The 16,694-nt window shown below is 40.4% G+C and overlaps 1 protein-coding gene across 5 annotated transcripts in view; it reads left to right on the forward strand.

The window, feature by feature from the left end:
• kdm4c (lysine (K)-specific demethylase 4C) overlaps nt 1-16,694 on the forward strand; it is a 40,800-nt gene that overhangs the window by 2,543 nt on the left and 21,563 nt on the right. For 3 of the 5 annotated variants that reach the window (XM_085163736.1, XM_085163738.1, XM_085163739.1), the window contains exons 4-17: nt 581-695; nt 2,112-2,305; nt 5,438-5,487; nt 7,156-7,259; nt 7,534-7,671; nt 7,915-8,108; nt 8,714-8,937; nt 9,117-11,140; nt 11,240-11,351; nt 12,509-12,690; nt 13,096-13,339; nt 14,775-14,851; nt 15,228-15,283; nt 15,416-15,524. In XM_085163736.1, coding sequence (XP_085019862.1) covers nt 581-695; nt 2,112-2,305; nt 5,438-5,487; nt 7,156-7,259; nt 7,534-7,671; nt 7,915-8,108; nt 8,714-8,937; nt 9,117-11,140; nt 11,240-11,351; nt 12,509-12,690; nt 13,096-13,339; nt 14,775-14,851; nt 15,228-15,283; nt 15,416-15,524 — 3,823 coding nt within the window. Of the gene's footprint in view, nt 1-580; nt 696-2,111; nt 2,306-5,437; nt 5,488-7,155; nt 7,260-7,533; nt 7,672-7,914; nt 8,109-8,713; nt 8,938-9,116; nt 11,141-11,239; nt 11,352-12,508; nt 12,691-13,095; nt 13,340-14,774; nt 14,852-15,227; nt 15,284-15,415; nt 16,660-16,694 lie in introns of all 5 variants that reach the window. The other 2 variants (XR_014874677.1, XM_085163737.1) reach the window with 2 other exon arrangements.

Raw genomic sequence — 16,694 nt, forward strand, 5'->3', positions numbered from 1 at the left:
TTGACCACAAGCTGGCAAAACAGTATTAAACATGACCATTAACAAAATAGAATAAAGGAGAATAGCTAAAATATGATAGAACAGAATGAAATGAAATGAATGAAAGCTTAATAAGGTTCAAATTACATAAAAAGGAGGTCAAGTAAACAGAAAGAGCAGTAAATAAACATGAATCAAACAAAGAAGCTCAATATGTAAAAAATTACGCACATACCATAGAAAGCAATGTGAAAAGCTTAATATACAAAAAGCCATAAATAAAAAGCAAAAATACAATAAAAGTGAATTTTTAAAAAAGGTAAATGTTTAAATTAAAGACTATGTAAAAACTGAATAGAGAAGTAAGCATGATGTAAAGAAGCTCACAATCAGTAAAGTAAAATAAAAATAGGATACTAAATCTAGCAAAAAAAACACAAGCATAGCAAATATTATTAAAACAAAGTTAAGAGTAGAAATAAGTTGCTTTGGTGTTGGTGTCAGTAGCTCTGATTCCGTGTCTCCGGTTTAGACTACAGCAAAGTACTTGTACAAGGATCGCTGTCTAATGTCAAATGAAATTTCTTTCTTTTTCTCACAGGTACTGTACGCCTCGCTACCTGAATTATGAAGACCTTGAGAGGAAGTATTGGAAGAACCTCACTTTTGTTTCACCCATATATGGTGCTGATGTCAGTGGCAGCCTCTACGATGAGGTAGATGGATCTTTCTTCTCTCTGTTTTTGCTTCTTTCTTTTTTTTTTTAAATGCACGCTGATGCTAAAGCCAACCTTTCTAGTTTAGCTTTCTCTTATTACATTCCCTGCTGAGTTTTTACAATTCGTTTTATCATAAGCAAAATAATAGCAAAATTAAATTGACTGGCGATCAGGTTCATGGCCTGTTCCTTCGTTATTTCATGACGAATGAAGCAGATAATATTGGAACTTGATGAGTGTGGAACATGTATTTAGTGACTTGTGAAACAAGTGGCAAAGTCTACCTTCATGAATGGAAATGCAGAGAGTTACAACAAGGTGCAAATCACTGGTTACACTCAAAAACAAGAAGTCTGGATTCAACTTTGACAGAAAAAATCTAAAATAGCCAGAACAGTCCTGGAAAAATCATTTGGACACATGAAACGAAAATGAACTTTTACCACAATGATGGATAGAGAAGAGTATTGAGAAAGGAAGAAACAGATTCAGGCAAATACTGCAAAGCTGATTAGACAGCACTTCACAGTCCACGGGGATAATGACAAAGCATACTGCAAAAGCAATGGAAAGAAATGGGACATCATTCAATGCCCAAGAAAGTCAGTTAACCCCAGCACAATAGAGCAGCTTTTCACTTATTAAATACACAACTGAATGCAGAAATACCCATAAACAGGTAGTAAAGGCTCAGCAGAGCACCTCAGTGGAGGAAGCGCAGTATTTGGTGACGTCTGTCAGATTGACATTTCGGGCAATGATTGACTCCAAAGGATTTTTGGCCAAGTGTTAAAACCAATCCTTATATTTAATAATGGTTCCGGTTTTTTCACCGATTAGTTCTGAGCCTTTAAAAATGAGGGACTATGTATACAAATAGCTGCAATTCCTAGTTTGGTAATGCAAATAGTTTTGTTAAATAAAAGCTGAAAGTCTGCACTTTGATCATATCTCGATTGCTCGATTTAAAATCCACTGTGGTGGAGTACAAAGGGAAAAAATTGACATTTTAAACGTGTCACCGTCCAACAACTTACACTTTACTGTATATCAATATTGGAACTGTTTGACATTTCTACAAGCACACAAATACACCAGAATAATGAAGGTAATCAGAAGGATTTTCTACACAGGGACTTCAATAGTCATTACAAATCCTCCAGTTTTGCACTGCATTGTTGACCCCCAGTAAAATCAGTGAATAGTGCAGTTTCTATTAATATAGAGTGATTGGAAGCCTGGGTAGCATTTCTTCATTGCTGGCTTGAACAACTGAAGGTCAAAACATGTCGAGCAGCACAGCGCACTTGTCTCTTTGTGTAGTTGAGCTGATAGTGATTGGATTTAAAATGCCATCATCAACTGCGGTACCAATCTGTAACCCAGGTCTAAAGCCTGTTTCTCATTTTCTAGGATGTGGATGAGTGGAACATTGCCCACCTGAACTCTATCCTGGATGTTATAGAGGAGGACTGCGGTGTTTCCATTCAGGGTGTCAACACTCCATATCTATACTTTGGTATGTGGAAGACTACCTTCTCCTGGCACACCGAGGATATGGACCTTTACAGCATCAACTACCTTCACTTTGGAGAGCCCAAATCTTGGTGAGTAAGGAACAGTGATTAGTAGGAGATGGAATCATTTTTGTGTTTTCTATTAGTCATTGAGTTATAATCTGACTCCTACAGCAAGAAGGTCTAATCTAACAATGTTTCACAGATTGTATCAGTCCTTTTTCTCTTTTCTATTAACCAGGCAGACAAATTAGACAAAAATGAGAAACTTGACGCTAAAGGTGACTACAGCCCTTTAAAAGCATTATATCGAAGTCCTTAAATAATAAATGCAATCAAGGTTCAGAGCACAGAAGGCGTTGATCATTAAAGAATAGTCAAATTGGGTTTTTTTCCAGTTGATCTTTGTTCCTACCTCCACTTATGGCCAAGGGCTGTGTCTTGTGAAATGAAAGGATGACCTCATGGTTACACTGAGCTTCCTTTGAGTGGTGGCTGGGTTACTTTCGAGACAGGGTGAGGACACTTGGTCATTCAGGAGGAACTTGGAGTCTTTACTCTTCCACACTGGAAATCAGCCAGTTGAGGAGAAAGCATCTAATTAGGATACCTCCCAAATGCTTTCCAGGCGAGGTGTTTCAGGCTCTTCCTACCTGGAGGAGGCCCTGGGGCAGACCCAGGACTGGTTGGAGAGATGATATCTCTCAACTGTCTTGGAAGCATCTCAGCATCCCTCTGGATGAGCTGGAGGCTGTCCAGATAGAGCGGGGTCTTGGCTTCTCTGCTTAGACTGCTTGCTCCATGAACCCAAACCCAGATAAGTGGTTGAAGGTGGATGGTAGATGGTTTGGAAAGCCAAATTCTAGTTTTCAGTAGAGGAACCAAGTGCAAAAAGAATAGAGAATTCTGCTGTGAAATAATACAATACATTGAACACTTTAACTTTGTTAACAAGTCTCTCCTTTAAGCTAGAGGACACTATTATAAATACTATTCACAAAAAAGAGGAAAGTTTTCCTCCTAGCGTCAAATCATGTTAAAGGAGTTTGGTCCCACTGAAAAGTGGCTGTGTTTGCAGATAATTGTCTATACTTTTTTTTGCAAGGTAAAGAGTTAACTCATGTTTTGTGGATTTGTGAATAATCAAAGAAACAATTTTATGTGACATGTTTAAACAAATACGGGGCATAGTGGGGACTATTTTAAGGCTGAGAAAGTATAGAGGAGATGCATATCCTTTACATTTCTATCAGAGCTGGAAAATAGCTTTTATCATGTCCAAAGTGGATTTAAATAGCAAGTATTTACAGTGTTACAGGTTTAATTTGATTTACATGCCAATTCAAATGGATAGAGACCCCAGAGGATTCTTCCTGTGGTTGTTTTTGGCACACAAAGAAATAAATGAGTGTTGAGTCTCTAAGTAGTGGTGAGAGCTGTAAAGGAACAACAGATGAAGCAATTAGGCTACATGTGCAGGCAGGGAATGTGCGGCAGCTGTGCTATTCTCCACGGGTGCAAGCATTTAAATTGACTTCTCGGAAGCTGTCTTTCCTGTATGTACAATAGACCAAGGTGAAATTTGGCATTTTAGCAAGTCAATCAATACGGTACACAGTTAGCACAAACGCTTAACACAGATCAAAACCACAAACTCTTAGTAGTAGTAGTAGTTTGTTAAGCCTGAGATTTCTCATTGTCTTTGAATTGAACGGAACTGCATTAGTACAGACAATTAGAGCTCCAAATTGTCCGTGTTGGAGGGTTTTGTCTTATACTTTGAAAGTGTGGCATCCCAGCAAGCATCATTGATTTTTTTTCTTACAGATTAATTGGGGTCTGGGGATATAATTACTGGAATTTTCTCTGTTGTTACTCTTTCATTGAGCCAGCTTAATGAACAGATTTTTCTTTTTTTCAATTCGTCAAACTATCTTCTTCATTTTAGAGAACGTACTTTATTGACCACAGTGAAAGGTATCATGATCCATCACAGAGTGCCTGTTGCACAGGTCTGATTGGTATTTGTGAAAGGAATTATCATAGCTTAGTCATTAGGAGGTTAGGACTAGAGTAATAAAGGTAAAGAAGAAGTGGAAATGCAGGTAGATCAAAATGAAGTTTGCTTTTCATTTCTTTGTCAGCTTGGTTGTTCCATTTCTCTCTCTTGCCCTGGAGGGAGTTTTGCTCATTAGAGCAGTGAGCCCTGCAAACCCACAGGGATCAGTGTCACAGCCAGACAGCCAGACACACAGAAACAGTCATACACACTCACAAAGAGCAGCCTGGTGTACCAAATACCCACACACATGCATACCCTTATCATCTAGTACTCTCTCATACACACACACACACACACACACACACACACACACACACACACACACACACACACACACACACACACACACACACTCACTCACTCACTGACGTAGACTCTTTCATCTCACTGATGTGTTGACATCTTGTCCCTGGAGGGGAGCAGCTTAAAAGATGCACTTCTCTCACCTCTTCTCAATCCTGTACACCCTCCCCCTCCTCTCCCAAACTCCCCGTGTCACCTCTACCTGAGGTTTGCTTCCTTTTCTCACCCTGTCTCTCACTGCCGTGTTAAACTGACAGGTGGTATGATGATAGAAATTCCACACACCTGAGGGCGGATGGTACTAGTCAAATGGAATGCCTAGTCAAACCTAGAGGGAATCTTGTCACGCTTCATGGATTATATATTCAGGTTGCATCAGCAGCATGAACGAGAAGACACAGAATAAGGTCATCTTGAAATTCTGCAAACTCATAACTCTGCAGCAATCACCGATGGTTACTGTGACCTTATCGGACACATAACTGGGCTTGAATTTTGAAATATTATAGTGGCCAAGATTTAATATAATATGAAGACCAAACCTTAAATGGTCACATATGCTGGAAAAATATGTGTAATTGTAAAGGAGCGTGAGCACAGCTGGGGGATTAATGATAGGATCATGCTGTATGTTGTTAAGATTACATATAAAATAACAGTGCAGTGTATTAAAAGCTTGATCCACCTTTCTGAAGTTTTTCACTTGTCCACCACTTGATGGCAGTCTTGAAACTGCAAATGCTCATTGAAAGTTTGTTTGCAACTGTCAACACATGGTGCCCCGTAGACATAATTAACAGAGCATGTTCATACACAGTCAAAAATAACTCTCTGCTCCATATCTCTATCTTTAACAGGTATGCCATCCCCCCCGAGCATGGGAAGAGACTGGAGCGCCTGGCTACAGGTAAAAGATTAAAAGGAGTTGGGTTGGGTAATTTAAAAAATATTGAATCGTGATCGCAGCATACAGAGGCAGGTCTGCATTAAACAACAACATCCACTTCATAATTAATCTGAGTGCGCTCGAGAAAACAACCTAGATGTAGCATGCTAATGAACTCTGGCTGCAAAGAGATGTAACCTGACAAATCCATAAACACATAAGTCCATGTAAAATGGATGTAAAATGCAGTTGAAATGCCGATTGGCTTGCTCAATAAGTTGAAAAACAACTAATTTGAGAAGAAAGACAAATACATATAGTTCAGGGTTCTCCAGCCTCCTTTAAACTGAAAGCTGTATTACAAAATGAAAGCTACTGATAGATACTCATGTTTTTTAATGTTTATTCATGTGTCACATCAAGACATTCAAACAAATCTCTGAACCAATCCAACCAATCAAATGCACTTTTTTGTATCAGCACCTAGTTTTAATGAAAAACCACACAATATTTGGTTTAGCCATATGTCCATGTCTATACATTTCGGTTTCAGTATGGCATTTAAATGACTTAATATTAGTTTCCAATTAATTATTATTGATGGTTTTTGTTATGTTTTTCTTTGTCTGCATATCTCACTTTATCTATTTCATAAATCGTTGAGAGTACTGATGTTGCTTGGGGTCTCAGCGACTTATAAAGCTGGATTGTATCCTGGATTGTATTGTATGTATTAAGATCACCCTTACAAATCAGATGAGCTCAATTTTAATCTGTTAGTCTTTTTTTTCTGCTGAAATGGTGTCTGAATAAGTAAACTTGAAGTCATTGTCTAGTTTACCATCTTTGCTTTGTCAGACTATATAGACCACTGTAAACAATGCACTGGTTGTTGCAATGATCTTCTTTTTTGACTGGATGAACAGAGACAGAGATCTTTTTGTCTTATTGTTCCGTTAAAGTCTGCTATCCCCAAGACACCTCCATACAGCATTTTCATGGACGTTAGTAAAACTAAACAAAACTGTGTCTTTTAGTAGAATGTATTGCATGTGTTTGTTTTGCAGCTGGAACAGCTTTTCTAAGAGAAACCGTGTCATTTAGTATTTGCACATTATAGCCATGGTTTGCACATGAAACTGCAAATCCAAAAGTGGTTTATGACCCAAAATAATTTTGTTACAGACAGCCATTTCCAATTTCTTATATATGAGAGTCCAGTCCACTATGCTAAATTGTAAAAAAAAAAAAAAAAGACCATAAATAATTGCAGTTCTTTCTGTAGGATAGATGGTACTAAAGTGATTGCACAATGCATCAACGAATTGACAGATATAAAATTAATTGCTGGCTGTTGTTTAAGTACAATGTTTTAGGGTTTTTTTCTGGCTGTAGTTGCATTCATTCTAAACAGAATACTGCTGTATTTCTTTCACCATTTATCAGGGAAAGTAATTATGTTTAAGATAAGCTAATAACTGAAATAATCTTTGGTTTCCATAATGGAAAAAAATGTCACTCTACTCGATAAATATTAAAAATGTAGCAGTCGATAATAAGCCAGTTCTCACACAGCTTTTTGATTTGGCTTTTTCATTCACCTGTTTTTGTTTTGTTTTTTCTGTCTGACAGATTAAGTCTCTCTAATGGTTTTTTTTGTGTATGTGTGTATGTGTGTGTTTCTGTCAGGTTTTTTTCCCAGTAGCATCAAGGGGTGTGAAGCTTTCCTTCGTCATAAGATGACTCTAATCTCCCCTTCTGTACTGAAGAAGTATGGTATTCCCTTTGATAAGGTAGGTTCTCTGTCCCTTTGAAGAATTACTCTCAGTCTTAGTTCCTTTATTTACCACCTGTTTGAAAACAGCTTTTGCTGCTTCTAAAATAGGCAGTGTTAATTTTTATTGGTTGCAGAAATCCTCAGTGGTTTATTTTAAACTTGTCATTTCTTTTCTGTGTTATTATTTTTTTGAAAACCACGAGGACATTTAAAGGTCAATCACTCACATACACACCTATAAACCAATCTTTTGCTCCTCTTTCTTTCCTTCTTATATGACAAATTACCAGATTACTCAGGAAGCCGGAGAGTTTATGATCACCTTTCCTTACGGTTACCATGCTGGGTTCAATCATGGATTCAACTGCGCAGAGTCAACCAACTTTGCCACTTTACGTTGGATAGACTATGGAAAGGTTGCTACACAGGTAAGATTGCACTTAATTCAGTATAATCATAATTTAGATCTCAAATATATGGATTTAAGATCTAAATTATTTTGAATAGCATCCTAACTTTTTTGGCAATGTTGTTGTAAAATTCTGGCCAAAGATCATCACAAAAAATGAATATCTTGCCGTTTAGCCTTGAGTCTATTGTGGAGTCTTATGCTGAAAGAAATCTCTTTAATATAAATCTAAACTAGAGATCTCATTTTTTTCTTCCTGTAGTGCACGTGTAGCAAAGACATGGTAAAGATATCAATGGAGCCTTTTGTGAAGCGTTTTCAGCCTGACAGATATGCTAACTGGATGCTGGGTAAAGATTCAACGTCAATTGACCACACACTTGCCACTCCCAGTACAACACCAGAGCTGCAGAGCTGGTTGCAGAGGCGCCGCAAGACCAATTCTGGAAACAAAGGGTACTTTGTTTATATTCATGCAATGTTTATTCTCTTTTCTTTAGTTATTTTCACACCTTCACTGAAAACCTGAACTTTTCTAGATATTAACAACAGGAGGTACACGTGAGTTTCTAACGTTCCAGCTCAGTAGTAGAAAGTCTGTGTAATGTCTGATTGTACATATGTCAGATAGCATTCACAGCGAGAAAGTCGGTGGCGTGTGTTCTGTCTGCTGCAAATACTATCCATGCTACACGCTTGTCTTAGCCAAATGGGCCATTTTCAGTAGTGATAATGTGGCTGACAATTTCAGACAATGTCCCAACATTCTTCGCCCAATATTGTCCTCTTGAATGCGTAAACAGCTTGTGGCACATTATTACATCGAGTAGAGTTAATGGTGGTAGTGGGCATTTCATTTGGAGTAGGAAAGAGAGAGTGCATATATGCATTGGATTGTGATAATTTAACGACTGGTAGCTTTGGTGCAGTCATTGGTGATCTAGTATTTGCCCTCTCAAAAGGCACATCTTTCTACATTTGCTTTTAACGCTTTCATTGCTTTTCGGTTTCATTCAGGGTTTTGAGTTTTAATCTTCTTTGATCTCTTCACCTTCTGACAGCAGCCACTCTCGTATGCGCTCCAAGCGTCTCAGGACTACAGAAGAGCCCGTTGACCTGGATGGCACCTCAGCGCTGAAAAGCAAGAGGAAAAGTTCGGCAGGTCCTCCCAGCCCGAAGGTGCGAAGGTCTGTGGCTGGGACAACCGGCAAAAAAGAGCAGAAAGAGAAGAAAAAGGAAGCTGAATCAAAGCACAACCAGAGTCAAAACTCTGTTCAGCTCTCTGGTAAGAAACTGACAGATGATAAAAAGGATATTTGAGATATTACTTAATTTTTTTAAAATGTACATAGCTGTCTGTGTTCCTGGTTTCTTATATTTGTAAACTCCTTCATGTGAGGTCTGTAAAAACTTGGCAGTGACTGTTTTTCATATTTTAGCCAGCCATTCTTTTATTCTCAACAGGTCCTTGCAGACAGATGTGTGTGGTCAAGGTCAATCGTGTAGAGAGTAAAAGTTTGGGGGTTTCTAAAGAGAACTCTCATGACTCTCACGATAGCCCTCCTGCCTCACCTTTGAAGGATGACCTTAAGGCAGAAACAGACATTCATATTGACCCACAATACCTCTCAGGGCCAGGTCTCACAAGCAGAACTGCTGAAAGTCTCAGACAAAGGCCTGAGGCTACTCAGGCGGATCCAGGAATTAACGAGCCAAGGTGTCCCTCATCTGAACAAAGAGACCTCTCATCTCGTAAAGACTGCTCAATCAGGATGCCTCCTGTGGAAGCCAGTGAACACAACTCAACTTCCCACACAAGCACTTCTGATGAGACTGTGGTGAACTTGTGTTCCCCTGTTTCTAAAGCTCACACATCTGCTTCAGTATGTAGAGAAGACACTTTAAGTGAAATATTCAACACTGATTGTAGCATGGACACAGGTACAGAGAGTTACTCTAACAACAGCTTTAAAGCAGAGAGAACGGACGCAGTTGTTGATTCGAAGCCTATCAATCCACACTCCACTACAGAAGCACTTTATGATCTAAAAAGTGAGCCAGTAGAGGGGGGTAGCTGCACATCATGTAGCTCCCCTTCTACACACAATCGCATTTTAAAAAGCAACACTGAGGAAAATCTCCCCCCCCCTCTCCTGCAGAGGAATGCAGTGGATATGCCACAACTCACTCCGGAGCCTGCAGATAAGGTTGGAATTTGCCCTTTGCCACCTGTACTGACCCAAGAGATGCCCTCGCTTACGCCTGCTGATGATGGCCTGACTGATTTTTCAAAATCTCGATCGTGTAGTCACCAGATTGCACCTGTGCTTCAAAGGGAGATGCCAACTGGCTCTTCATCCTCACATGGAGCCAGACAAGAGGAGAAAGAGGGTGATTTAGTGATGTCAGCAGAACTTCATACAGGAGAACATGCCAACAACTGGCATTTAAATTCCCCATATAATTGTGAAGGGGCAGCGGTGTCTGGTTCAGAAGGAAAAATGGCTCATTTAACTGCCAGTGGTATGCATAAAATAACATCTGGTGGTGTCCATGAAATGATGATAATGCCTGCAGTTGCTGCTGACAAGGATCACGCAAAGCTGGAAAATCTTACTGGACCGAACAATGCCTCCCTTGGGCAGCTTGTTCAGAGCACTGCACCTCAAAGAGAGCAGAAACCCAACTTACAAGAGTTTGCAAATAAAGATAATTCCAAAGATCCATTTCAAAGAGAAGGCGGATTCAGTACCTCGAACAAAAACATCCCAGCCCCTGCCCCTCCATTATGCACTCAAAGTGACAGCCACTCAGCATTACAACTACAGCATCACACTACATACTCCTCTTCCTTTTGTACACCCCAGCACCCATACACAGAGCCTAAAACATTTTCCAGTAGCATCTGGAAAAACTTTAATTCCCAAAATCCTGCAGTCCTCATCCAAAGTCTGCACCCAGAGCTCCCTTCTGACTTTACCCACGACCCTCTACCTTACACCATGTGGACTGAACCTCAGTGCAAAGAGGTCACTGACCTGGAAAACCCTGAGCAAGAACTACGTGAGTCCGAAAACCAGGAAGGAGAAAGTGGGCCTCTCACCTGGGCTCAACTCGAGCCCACTTCTCTAGTTTCAGTTGGTGCTATGGAGCCTTTGGGACTTTGTGGAGAGTACGAGTTGCAAAGAGATGATGGGGCTGATGCGCTGTCCCTGTGCAGGGAGCTGGGGAGACAAAGGGAAGCTGAGGAGAGACTCCATTCGGATACTGCTGTTTCACCTCTCGGAACGGGAGATGGAGAACAGGATAGGGTGTCTGATATGGAAGAAGGAGGATCTGATGACGATGAGGCAGAGCAGCACAGTGCCAAGAGAGAGAGCAGTAGTGACTCCTCTGATGACGACGATGATGAAGAAGAAGAAGAAATAAACGATACAAATAATTATGAGTGCAATGAATCAGGCCTGGAACCTGGGGAGGTTTGTGCTGTGAGTGTTTTTTTTTAAATAGTCAATTATAATAGTTTACACATTACAGAAACTAAAAAAAAAAGTTTAACACCTTCAATCAATCCCTGTCTATGCCAGTATCCTGCCCTGTCAATGAAGAGGACCACAAAGAGCTGGCGTCACCCACTCAGGAAACCCACCGCAAGGGCTGTACCAACTGCTGTCAAACAACAGGTCACCAGTGACGACGGTGGGCACACTGAAAAAACACGCATATATACAGTTAACACAGTTCGATGAAAGGTATTGCTATGGTTGAGCCTTAAAAAAGACATTTAGACAGCGACACATACACACAGTATAAGCCAAGAGTCAAGCCTATTTCAATAAAGAAACCCAGGGACATTTCCTGTTGTGGTTAGTACTGCATGGTGGGTGGCACCGGGCCAGAACCCATGATTGTTAGACTTCTTTTTGGTTGCACTGGAGCGAACAAGAATGCAATCATCACAACATTTAGATGTTAATCTGTTTTGTAGTCCAAAAACAATAACGCATACTTTGTAAAAGTTTGTCTTTCTAACACAATATACTCAGAAGTAATAGAACTGACTCTGTTAGCAGCATGAACAACAGTCTTGACAAATATAAAGTACACTCAGGTAAAATTTGTGTTTTCCCACAGTGTGCCATTCCACCCTGTGGTCCACACTTCCCCTCCTCATTTTTCAAATTTTATGTCCCTCCGAAATGATTCTTTTGACGTCAATGCACACATAAACCAAACACATTTAATTCTCGGGCCTACCACAGTAAAATGATCTAGTGATAGATATTCTATTTGTTTTCATGGTTTTAATGGGGTGGGGTTTTGGGTGGGGGGAGGGGGACCTCCATTAACAACCACTAATGTGCATATACACACACAGTCACATTTATCATCTCTGTAGTTGTGAGAAAGGATGAATAATTCAGCAGCCGTTGTAGTTGTTTATCCGCGAGTAAGAAATGACCATGGCTGTGAGAATCCTGTTTTATGATCATAAGAGTGCTTAATTATTTTTGGGCAATTTTGGAAACTGACAGGCGTCTATTCCGTGAAAATGTTTTTCAAGTCACTGGAGGAAATTGTCACTACAACAGCTGGATTAGCTCTGACTTCTGCAGCGATTCTGTGCAGAAAATGCTGCAGAATTCACTTTGTGAGAGCAGTTTTGTGTTGTGTTTTTTGATATTCTGGCCAGATGATTATTTCACATTCAGAAAAGGCTTAATTAACAAACTACCAGGCAAGAGATTCGTGGTTGGAATTGCATGAATCATTGTCCGCACCCCAGTAAAAGAAACCACCGTTTGAATAGATGAGTGATTACAGAGTAAGTAAGGCTTTATTTTGTCTCCATTTAGAGCCACCTGAAGCAATCTTGGCAGAAGAAGAGGGGCAGGAAATGGAAGCGTGGGCAAAGCCGCTTGTCTACCTGTGGCAGAACAAAAAGAGCTGCTTCTCAACAGAGAGGGAGTACAATGCTCATGCAGCCACCATGCAGCCGTACTGTGCAGTGTGCACACTCTTCATGCCCTACTATCAGGTAAAGGGGAGGTCAGCACAAATTGGGAGATGATTTCTTTAAAAAAAATGCACAGTTCCACTGGTGTAACTTGAGTGCGCATTGCAACTTTCCTCTCTTGAGAATGTTGAAAGATCACATTTCATTCTGTGTTTACGTCATTTGCCTCATTTGGCTAGCAATTTTGCTACTCTAAGTAGAGGTTGTTTCAGTATTGCAGTGGTCAGTGATTCTTATCCTGTGTTGAGCTCATATGTCTGTGATTTTTTTTGTTTGTTTTAATCCAACTGCTTTACTGATAATTACAGCTTTTCAGCACATTTCCAGCTCTAAATGTAGTTAAAATTCAGTCTGGAGAGACAATTTTGAGTTTTTCATCTGTCAGAGGTTTTTATACATGAAAATTACAGTCTCTTTCTCCCCTAGGCGGAAGACAAAGCAGAGGACAATAAGCCTATGGTAGCTAAAGACACTTTCCAATCTTCATCTCCAATGGAGGGTCCCTCACCTCATGGTGGAGGGTTTAGGAGAAGCAAGCCCCTGATCCCAGAGATCTGCTTTTCTTTTCGGGAAGAGAATTGCCCCCCTACTCCCACTAACCCACTGCTGCAGGAAGACGGCACCTCCCTTCTGCTCTACTGCCAGAGCTGTTGCTTGCAGGTCCATGCAAGTATGTATGCACAAGGCAACAGTAGCACATATATTTGAGTTTTTGTGTGTGAGAGGAGGGGGGTAGAACATACAAACTGATGTGTATAGTTTTTAAACTTCATGCCATCTGTTTACCACTTACCACCAGGCGACATTCTTCGTTTTCACATGTTGTGCTTGTGTTACTGATGTCATTGTTAGAGGGTCAGTGGGTTTAAATCCTGACTCATTTCTTCTGTATGTTCCACCCTCTCTCTGTTTCCCTTTCTCCCTCCTTTCTTTGTGGTTTGGAGTATTTTATTTCCCTCGTCAGACTGGGGGTGAATCCTCTGTTTCCGCCACACACAGTTCCTGTTCAAAATCCCCAAGCCAGTAACAAGCTCTCACACATTTTCTTAAAAAAGGGAAGAAAAAAATCCCTGGAGCTTTTCTTTTCCAGGCTACTCAGACACGATACATTGTGCATTGTCGTAATCCCTCATTCACACGGATCTCTGTCCCAATCATGCACATTTCGATATCTTAAGCCTCCAGCCGGCCTTACGCACGCGCGTACACACACACACACACACACACACACACACACACACACACACACACACACACACACGCGCGCGCATGCAAACGCAGCTACTTTTAAAAGACTTAGACAGCAGTATGCCCAGCTTTCAGTCAGTTTGAGTCACTCTTACTAACGTTCACTTTGCCATATTTTTAGTCTGCTTGGTCTAGGATGTTGTGCATTTATTGTGTGTGTCTGGTGGGGTGGGAGTTAGAGATGAAGTGTATGTCATTTGACACTGATGAAAAAGCCACAAGTTTGGTTTCGAGCCCCAACAATAAGTACATGTTGATGTAGCTTTCTGCCCGTTCTGTTATTTGAACTCTGGAAAGGAAACAGAGGTGGGCTTAGATTTTATTTTTGGTTTTCTGATGGATAATGCAGGAAAAGAATAGTGACATGCACACATATACAGACTTCAAGTGTGTTTTTTCAAATAAAAATTCCCAACCTATGTGTCTAAAGCCTCTAGCTCATGGATTGTAATCAGCTGCCAGCTTTGAATAAGATCACGTTTGTTTTACTAAATGAAATTCCAGTGTTTTTCTGTTCAAGGCCATTTTTTATTTTGGAAAAACATTTGGATGCGAGGACTCAGACCAAAAAGCAAAGTTGCTACTGTGAAGTGTCTAAAATGACAGCGAGCTATGACACACGTTAATATGAGATAAACCCACACAGACGGACGCCTTCGTAAACAACGATGAATTGTACACCAACTCTCTCTTTTGTTGTGACATTTTTTTTTCCTTAATAACATAAAATTATCTTGCCATTTACTGTCAGGTCTGCTGTTTCTCTCCCAGCCCATTGACACAACAATTTAATAGCATTTGAGGAGTCAGTGAGTATTTTTGCTACAGATTTTTTGATCCATCCCTTCTTACTTTAGGTTGTTACGGTGTTGCTGCAGACGACATCAGTGAACAATGGTCATGTGATCGCTGTACCGAGGGAAACTTTACAGCAGTAAGACAATTTTATACCTTTGATTCAAGTATGACTGTGGTGTATCAGGAGAATAGCAGTGCTATCCTGAAATTTTAATGTGAACTAGTGTTAAAATGATTATACGTTATAGCTGATGATGATGGCTCACCCAAAGATCTGACCCCAGTCAGAACAGTCAGTAATATCTTAAAAATATAGATGACCATATTCATATGTGGTAGTTGACACACTGCAGTGCGATCACTGTATACAATAAAGACATAACTATTTTTTCTTCTTTCTGACTATTTATTAAGCAGAAATATCTTCCTCTGTTGCACGTGTATAGATTTTGTTGACTAGAAGAAAAATATCTGCATTTCGCCTTTCTCACTCATTTTTCCTCTTTTCCCAGGAATGCTGTCTCTGCAACCTCAGAGGTGGCGCTCTAAAGAAAACCCAAAACGACAAGTGAGACGAGCTTTTGTTCTGCGATTATCTCTACACACTTATCCCTCATCTCTAGATCTCAGCCAAATGAATTGTCTGGGTATCTTAATCATCACAATGTATTAATTTGTTTGTGTGTATATGTGTGTATAGATGGGCTCACGTGATGTGTGCAGTAGCATTGCCAGAGGCGAGGTTCAGCAATGAATCCAAGAGGAGTCCCATCGACACCAGCAGGATCCCCATGCAGCGATATAAACTGGTGAGAACACACAGACACACACCCGCACACCACACACACTCCTTGAGGACTGTCCTGGTCTAATTAATGAAGTGTTCACAGTTCTAATTAACAATGTGAGACGAACATGCCCGCAATCAAAGCTGGATAATTAACCACTGGTGGGTGGGAGTGGGGGGGTTGTGTGTGTGTGGAAGTGTGGAAGTATGTAAGACTCTCTGTGTGCTGATGTTTGCCTATATGTGTGCAGGTGTATGTCTGCCTCCCTGAGTGCATGTGCATGTGCTTGTGCATTTATTAAGTGTGTATGTGTTTGTTTAATGAGGGAGCTGCAGTGCGTCTCAGCAGACCTGACATGTTGCCACTATACTTAGCTTTCTGCTGCAGGCACTGTGATAAGTCAGCAGAAAGCAAAGTGTTGGAGAAGCACATCCTCACATAAGATGGATCACAGAGATGTGATAAGTTCAATTCTTCTTAGAAGCATATGTAATAAATCACAGTTTAGGACTCCTTAAAACAGCTCATGGCAAAAGATACATTAATAAATCAGTTTATTGTTCAAAATGGGTTGCGTGAGCTGAAAGTAACAAGGATGTGAATACATCATTAATATATATGAGCTGAGATTACAAAGTTATACAACAAAAATTAAAAGCCATGCTCAATTTAACACTGGCCGTTGTCCCTTCCAAAGTTGTGTTTGAATGCAGTGATGCACCACTTCCAGCCCTGCTGCTGTTTTTAGAAGTCTTGTTTTGAGCTTTCGTTACAGCACAGCACAGCTGCGATGGCCTGAGGATGTTACAGTAAAAGTCCATGCCTACACAGTCACAAAGAAGGAAAAATATACAACACCATGAATGGTATTTAAAAGAAAAAAAGGAAGATGAATCAGGTCTCGGGTTTCTAGCTCATAGCCAGAGAACTAGATCTTATTTGTCCCCCGACATAAAATGAAGTTAATTTTTGTCCATAGTGAAACTGCAAATGCACAGATGAACTGGACAGATCTGGGCTTCTAAGAAGGGTTGTGAAAAAGGTAGTATAGGCCTCGGATACAAAGGCCTAGAGACCTGTCAGCAACCATCTGGCAACCTCTGGTCATGAGGGAAAAAGAGGTATTCCCTGATAACGTTGCATGTGGTTGCTGGAGGTTGCTGGCAGCTACATTGAAATTGATTCCTAAAG

The sequence above is a fragment of the Neolamprologus multifasciatus genome, chromosome 6, assembly GCF_963576455.1.
Source record: "Neolamprologus multifasciatus chromosome 6, fNeoMul1.2, whole genome shotgun sequence".
NCBI lineage: Eukaryota > Metazoa > Chordata > Actinopteri > Cichliformes > Cichlidae > Neolamprologus > Neolamprologus multifasciatus.